The sequence below is a fragment of the Wyeomyia smithii genome, chromosome 2 (genome assembly GCF_029784165.1).
Source record: "Wyeomyia smithii strain HCP4-BCI-WySm-NY-G18 chromosome 2, ASM2978416v1, whole genome shotgun sequence".
Lineage (NCBI taxonomy): Eukaryota > Metazoa > Arthropoda > Insecta > Diptera > Culicidae > Wyeomyia > Wyeomyia smithii.
In genome coordinates, this window is record NC_073695.1 from 211,137,326 (window position 1) to 211,144,965 (window position 7,640).

The 7,640-nt window shown below is 38.2% G+C and overlaps 1 protein-coding gene across 1 annotated transcript; it reads left to right on the forward strand.

The window, feature by feature from the left end:
• Positions 1 to 5,757: 5,757 nt before the first annotated feature.
• On the forward strand, positions 5,758 to 7,282 carry LOC129721995 (regulator of microtubule dynamics protein 1-like). Its single transcript, XM_055675151.1, has 3 exons — positions 5,758 to 5,963; positions 6,061 to 6,245; positions 6,305 to 7,282. The coding sequence occupies exons 2-3, from the start codon at positions 6,159 to 6,161 to the stop codon at positions 6,905 to 6,907; spliced, it is 690 nt and encodes a 229-aa protein (XP_055531126.1). The 5' UTR covers positions 5,758 to 5,963; positions 6,061 to 6,158; the 3' UTR covers positions 6,908 to 7,282.
• The last annotated feature ends 358 nt before the right edge of the window (positions 7,283 to 7,640 follow it).

Genomic DNA, 7,640 nt, shown 5'->3' on the forward strand with positions numbered 1-7,640 from the left:
TCATTTATTGTGAAACTGCGTAACCAGCATCAGCGCACCTAATAAGTTTGTAGGGGAATTGTGGGTAAAATGAACAGGGGTGGTAAAATGGACACCCGTTTAAATCTCGACTATTACGTTGAAAAATTTCTTTGGCACCATATCCTAGAGGCACTAGAAGCTATTTGAGACAAAGTATGTGACATGAAACAGTCAAACAGTCAAAATAATAAACAAAAACAAAAAGCACGTGTACATTCGTGGTGGTGATGTTATTTTTGTCCTACAAAAAATAAGGTTTTTTCTAGTGTAGAACAGTATTCTATAACGATTTTTCTGCAAATACCTGTACTCAGACTACTAACCAGCAGAAATCATCAAAGGTTAGTAATTGTTTAAATGATTTTCTGGATATATTTAGGTATTTTCAATAATATGTATGTGCGGGTAAAATGAACAGCTCATGGTGATGGTGAAAAAATTGTGTTAGTTTCCATTGAAAAATCTAGATGCTTCGTGTTTATATCAGAAAAACGCAAAGGTAAACTCGGACCGATGAAAAGATGACCGCGGCCAAACGTACCGTTGAATGCGGAATGTCCGTAAAGAAAGCTTTCGCTATTTCTCAGTTTCTTGCGGATAAGGTCATATATTGTTATTAATTCTACGATAAACAGTGAAAATTGAACTGTTGGTGAATGCATAAGTGTGTCACATGCTATGGAACAACATTTTACTATCCGTAAAGGGATAATTGATGTTCACGCCCAAGGTGTTTATATTACCACCTCCCTATGTTCATTTTACCCACACGTGTCCATTTTACCCCCAAAAAACTGCTCTCGAAAATGCTCATGAAAACTACGAAAAGTACTATATTTGAGTACCTCTTCTTATTTTTTGTATTAACCATTAGTGGCTCAGTTAATGTGCGCTATCGACTCATAGTTGTAGTATTAAACTGTGGAGGAAATTGGGAAATGGCCTAGGGTGTCCATTTTATCACCCCTTCCCCTACATTTGGTTTCACCCGTAGAACCTTTAAAACATTTCAATCTTCCTCTTTTTCACATCACTATTTTTTCTCACCCGGTGTTATTTATGTTTTCGCACCGGTAGTGATTAGAACATGTTCCACAAATATCGGTACGAAAAAGTCGCGTAACTACTCATTCTAAGTATGCTTTTCTTTTAACACTAATAAACAGCGCGATCGTAATAATTTTCGCGAAAAATCGGCCGAAATGGGGTGAAATTTGCTTCTAAAGTGTAGCGCCTCACTAAATTCCGGTTTTCATTTTTTCCTAGATTCAAATCAACTGCATGTGTTTTGTTCCCGTTTTGTCTGCACTGTCAGCAGCAGGCTGCGCCAGCATATAGAAATGTTCAAATTGTTATTGCCCCTTGCATGACTATTTGGACTTCTGTGATAATCATTCATTGCCCAATTTGTTATTTCGCTCTATCAAATTGACACCTCAGTAGCGCAGTGGCAGTTTTTTTGGGTTCATTGTTCGTTTTGTTTTTCATTTGCAACATTAAGTATATATTTTTGAGCAACTTTAGTTGAAATTTAGGTTGAATATCAAAACAAAACTAAGTGTTACATGATTGATTGGGTGATACTGAGTATCGATACTTTTTCAATTGTCATTGTATCGATACCAGACCTCACGGTTTTAAGTATACTTTATTATTATAAATAGGTATCAAGCACTGACCATTGCTGGAGTGATTTTTCATTAACCTACCAAGGTAGCAGTCATGATAGAGATTTTTTTGTCTATATAATAAAATATTTCTGTCAAGCGTTTCGATAACGCTAGTATCGATACACATCACCCAAACTGCGAAATCGTGTGCGAGATTCGACTGTGATAATCGTGTATTTCGGGGTAGTCCAATTTGGCGTAAAAGTCGCAATATGTTTCTGTTGAATTTCATGGCATCACAAATCTAGAGAAACATTTCAAAAGGTCCTATCTGCTTTGATCGATTTTTTGATCGTTCACTTTCATTTAATCACCACAACTTATTAAACACTTTTTATGCCACGTTATTTGCACGAGTTGATAGTGGAGGAATCACTCTAGCCTTCTGAACGAAAACCACGCTTGGGAAAGTTACTGAAGCTGAACCATTACCAAAATAAAAACACGTTCCGGAAAAACGATAAAAGCAGATAGGACCTTTTGAAATGTTTATCTAGAAATATTAAAAATTTGGTTATCATGTACACACTGTTAACAATGATAAAATAATGCTTGAATTCCGTCCCGTTTCACCTTAAGTGACTTGTGTCAAACTTGATAATAAAACGCTACCATGAACACATTTTTACCCGGTAGGTAAAAACGCTGGAAAAGAACGATTTTTGAAATAAAAATGTTTTGATACTTAAGTTCATAAGGGGTCGTCCCTAAACCAAGTGGTCATATTTTGATCACTTTTTATATCCCCCATACTCCCCCCCCCCCCGTACTCTTTCGTAGTCTTTTGGTCAACTCTCCTCCCACCATGCGACTTTAACCACGTGGTGTTTTCATTTGTAAAGTGCCAAAAATTTACTTGAATGTTTACATTTTTATTAGTAGGCTTCCAGTACATTCTATATTTCGAAGAAATGTAAAAGCTTCATTCTTGACTTAGTGGCAACAATAAATAACAAGTCCAGAAAAAACACGACGTGGTCATTACGTTAACCCCCCACCTCCGTACGTACTCTCTCGTGTTTTTTTTGACAAACCCCCCCGCCCCTCCATATGACCACGTGGTTTAGGAATGGCCCCTTAGCAACTAAACGTTATTAACATACGACAATCATCAGTTCAATAAAAAAGATACAAAATGAACAAATTTTCCTAAGGTTTGCTGTTTTTTTTTTTCTATAAAAACGCAACTTCATTTTGAAAAAGCATCCAACAGTTTGGAAATGGCTTGGCAGGTAACTCCTAATACCGATGCAAGCTGTTCCTGCGTTTAGCAAGGACTCTCATCGAGCGATTCCTCCAATTTAGCGTTCTAGAAGGTTTCCGGCCTTCCTTCTCACGGACAGTCGTCAGCATCGAAACTAACGAACCAACCGCGATGCAACGTTTCACATATAGCAACATTTCCATACACTTTTAATAACTCTCGATGTACCTAAGCCGCCGTTTTCTTTGATTGAATGAGAAAAAAATACTTCCTAAAAATGACGATTAAGGCAGATCGGTACTTTGTCGTTCTCGCCAATTCCCATCACATCAAAGAGAAAACATTGAAAATATCTCTGATTTCATTTCTCATTAGTCTATGTATTTAGTTCATTCAGACAAAGAACGTACATAAAACATATTTTTCAATTATATTGATCATATTAAGACATCGATCTAAATTTTCACTTTTCTTACCAGTGCCAGTGTGCCGAAACTGCCACTTTTTGGCTGATTCTATTTATATGATTATGCACTTATGGTTAGCTTGGTTCATCACGTTTTAGATATGTCAAAATCGACTAGCAGTTACAGTTAGTGCCATTTATTGACAAACAACGCACGGTGTCAAAATTTCGATTATTATCGAATTTTCATGTACCTCTGATTTTTTTTCGCAAAATAGTTGCCAACTGGATAAGAATCAAGGATCGGGAAGTTAAAAAATATTTCATCGGCGATTTTTTGAAAAACTTGGATTTTAATTTTTCTAGCGCAAATCTACAAAAAAAACTCCCTCTAACTTCACTAATGTCAGTCTTATTAACATAGCCAGCAACCAGTGCATTTGAGGGTAGTGCAGTGTTATTCAATTTCAAAAAATTAACAATTAAGTCAGTCATTTTACCACAGACAAACAGACGTATCACTCCATACAAAATTCTAAAAAAATGTGGTTCCGATTATTTTGTGCTGTTTCTGGCAGCACGGCACGCGACTGTCTACTGAGTTCAAGGATAAAAGGGCTGATGTGCACCACCGCTGCGGCGGGAATATTCCGCGTAATTGAAACTCATTTGAATTGACCGTTATTTTGATCCATGAATATAAATTTCGATTGTTAACGAATTTCCATGTACCTCTAATTTTTTTTCGCAGAAATGTTGCCAACTGGATAAGAATCAAGGATCGGAATGTTAAAAAATATTTCATCGGTGATTTTTTTGAGAAATTGAATTTATTTATTTAAAAGACGTTCAGCGCAAAAAAAAATTAAGATGTAACAATTTTTGTGGGATGCAGGAAAAACGTACGGGAATCCAGCAAACCAGTTTGTCTTTATGCTTTCGTAGAGAAAATTTCCTTAATGTTCAATCTTTGTCGGTTTAGGTGAATAAATTCATTAAAAAACCCTCTGAAAAATTCAAAGTTATTCATATTTAAGTATCTTTATTGGAGTCGTGGACGTGCATATCTCGATGCTTCAGACCTTGTTCAAAAAGGTGCGTCAGCAATAAGTAATTTGACAATAATTAGATCACATTCGACTTAACTTTGGACTTTCAGTACACCCTAAGATAACAACTTCCGCACAAAACTCTAGGATACTTTTTATCATTTTCGTTATACATAGGCAGAAAGTGAGAAAAGAGCATTTTCTTCCACTTCTCGCCTATTCTCTTCGTAGATTCAGTTTTTTTGAAGCACAAGGCGCAAACCAAATTTCTACACTTCTCGTGGTCTAGCTTCATGGTTTATTCGTAAAATTTTCGAAATGAAGTGACATTGCACTATCCTCAAATGCATTGGTTGCTGTGATTTCCTATGGTTAAATCACAGACAAACAGAGGTACCTTGAAATTTATATTCATGGATCAAAATAACAGTCAATTCAAATGAGTTTCAATAACGCAAAATATTCCCGCCGCAGCGGAGGTGCACATCAGCCCATTTACCTTTGAACTCAGTAGACAGTAGCGTGCCGAGCTGCCAGAAACTGCAGAAAGGCCGAAAGTTTATCATTTGCGGAATATGTCCAGTACGTGTCGCACAAAATAATCGGAACCACAGTTTTTTTAAATTTTGTATGGAGTGGTACGTCGGTTTGTCTGTGGTAAAATGACTGACTTAATTGTTAAATTTTTGAAATTAAATGACACTGCACTACCCTCAAATGCACTGGTTGCTGACTATGTTAATATGACTGACATTAGTGAACTTAGAGGGATTTTTTTATGTAGATTTGCGCTAAAATAAATTAAAGTCCAAGTTTTTCAAAAAATCGCCGATGAAATATTGTTTAACTTCCCGATCCTTGATTCTTATCCAGTTGGCAACATTTTTGCGAAAAAAAAATCAGAGGTACATGAAAATTCGATAATAATCGAAATTTTAACACCGTGCAACGTGAGCTTAGTTGCGCACCAAATATGACGGAAATTGGGTCCACAACCTTACTCTCATACGAGCTTAATTCGAGCGTAAACAAGTATAACACTGTATGCACATCATAAAAAAGTTTGAAATATTTGTTATGCCACGATAGAACCACTCTGTATGTTGTGGACTTCTCACTATATTGCGGTTCATTTCCGTTTTTCGATATGTTAGTGGCAGCCCTTCCATCGCAAGTTGGAGTTATCAGCTCAGCACTGCTGCGCTTCCGAGTAGACAGGAAAAGAAACAATAAAGAGGAAACCCTTCATAAGGCAACCAAGTGACCAAAATGGAGAGAGGCCATGCGACGAGACTCAAATGTATATGGCAGAGAGGCTATACGCGTATAGCTACGAATGGTGCACGCGACAAAAACAAACGCTTGCGTACTTGTGTCTCGCATGTATAGAATAAATACTGTAACTTATCCATAGTGTACCTGACTGCAAGCACAATGACTATGCTTTGTACCCGTTGTCGGTAGGTCGGTTGAGCGATGTGAAGCCGCCAGTACATAGTCCAGTCTGAATGCCAATTCTTATCACAACACAGTTGTGTGCTCGAAGCGCACGATGGTTGCTGTAGAATAGTATTCACGACTTTGCATATCGACTGGGTAGAGCAGAAAAAAAGGTTTGTCACCCTATTGCTAAACGGCAATTGAAAAACCCCGCTGATTGATAAGCTCTCTCGCGTGTATTGAACGGAGTCATTGTGTTTTTATATTTAGCTACGGTGTTGACTGGATTTGGAGCTCATTCGCAACCAGAACGGGAAGTGTGTTAAGTGTTAGGGCTCGACTGTTTCGTAATCGCGAGTGTGGTGAAAATGTCCGCAGAGGAGTTAAAACTGGCTGACGAATTGTTCGATGATATCAAATATCAGGATGCCGTTGATTTGCTGAACCAACTAAGTGTAAATATAAAAATAATTGCAATCGGATACAACATTTTAAGTCCATCCCAATATTTCAGGACAAAGATACCTCAGTGGAAATTCAGTGGCGGCTGGCACGGGCTATTTTCTTTATATCGAAACAAACTAGCAACGGAGACGAGAAGGAAAAATTTGTGCGCGATGCTTTCGAGTATGCCAAAAAGGCACTGGAGCTGGATGAAAAAAACTTCGGCGCCAACAAATGGTACGGTGCAATCCTTTCGGATAAAAGTAACCTAGACGGTGTAACGGAACGTATAAAGCAACTGGAAAACGTGAAAAAACATTTCACCATTGCCAAGGACATCAACCCAAAGGATCCCGGCACCCTGCACATGTTGGGTCAATTCAACTTTAAACTATCGGAAGTGAATTGGGTAACCCGTAAGCTGATCAATTCCGTTGCACCTAATCCACCAACGGCATCTTTTGAAGAGGCCTTGGAATGCTTCGAGCAAGCGGAAAACTTAAAGCCGGGTTTTTACAGCCAAAACTGGTTATACTTGGGGAAGACCTTCATCGCCCTGAAGCAGCACGATAAAGCCCGCGAGTGGCTCGAGAAGGCGGCCTCCGTTGAGATTCGTACAGTAGATGATCGCATTTGTCGCGAGGAAGCTAATCAAGCGTTGAAGCAGCTTTAATTCCAATTATCACCTTTGATTTATTTTGGTCAAGTGATATTACACGAGCAAATGCTCGTATGTGTATTCCTAGGTTCAAAGAACGACTGCATTCGGTAGAATGGCTTTAAGTATAGTCTATGGTGAAGTTTGAGCACCGCATTTACTAGGAAATTTGGTTGACGATTAATTCGTTGTTGATTGAAGCCAGTGTGACGGTGATTTTCATAGTGACGGTGATAATAATATATAAGAATAGAAAAATGATTAGAATTGCAATGTAAAACCTGGTAGGCAGTGTACAGTAATAATTATTCAGATAAACGCCTTTGTATTCCCGTTAATGCTGATAGATGCATACCTAAGCGCTAAATACAGGGGAAATAGAAATCGAAAGTTGTTTTTCTTCCTGTTTTCAAGCAGCCCTGCAATTCCGCTGAGACAAATTGTCGACATCGCTGTGCCCGTGGGGTGACGAGATAGGTCAGCAAGGGCCAAGCGAAGAACCTATCAGCGCATGAATCACGGAATAACGTTCATGGTTTGAAACACACAAACCCGCCGGCACTGTAGAGAGTCGTTAAACTAATCGCCCATCGCTACTAGGTTGGCTTTGACTGACTGGGTGTAATGGATTGTTTTCCTATCAGCTCTGCGGTCGGTTTGCGCTTATGTGTCCTATGCTATTTTTTGCTGAAAAACTTCTAAAAATAACACTGTTTTTTTGCAAATATTTTAAACTATATCAAGTTTT

Excerpts from the sequence above, each read along its gene's own strand:
- LOC129721995 (XM_055675151.1), top strand. The coding sequence starts at position 6,159 with ATGTCCGCAGAGGAGTTAAAACTGGCTGACGAATTGTTCGATGATATC. Across the intron at positions 6,246-6,304 it reads ATTTGCTGAACCAACTAAGT|GACAAAGATACCTCAGTGGA; the intron begins GTAAATATAAAA and ends CCAATATTTCAG.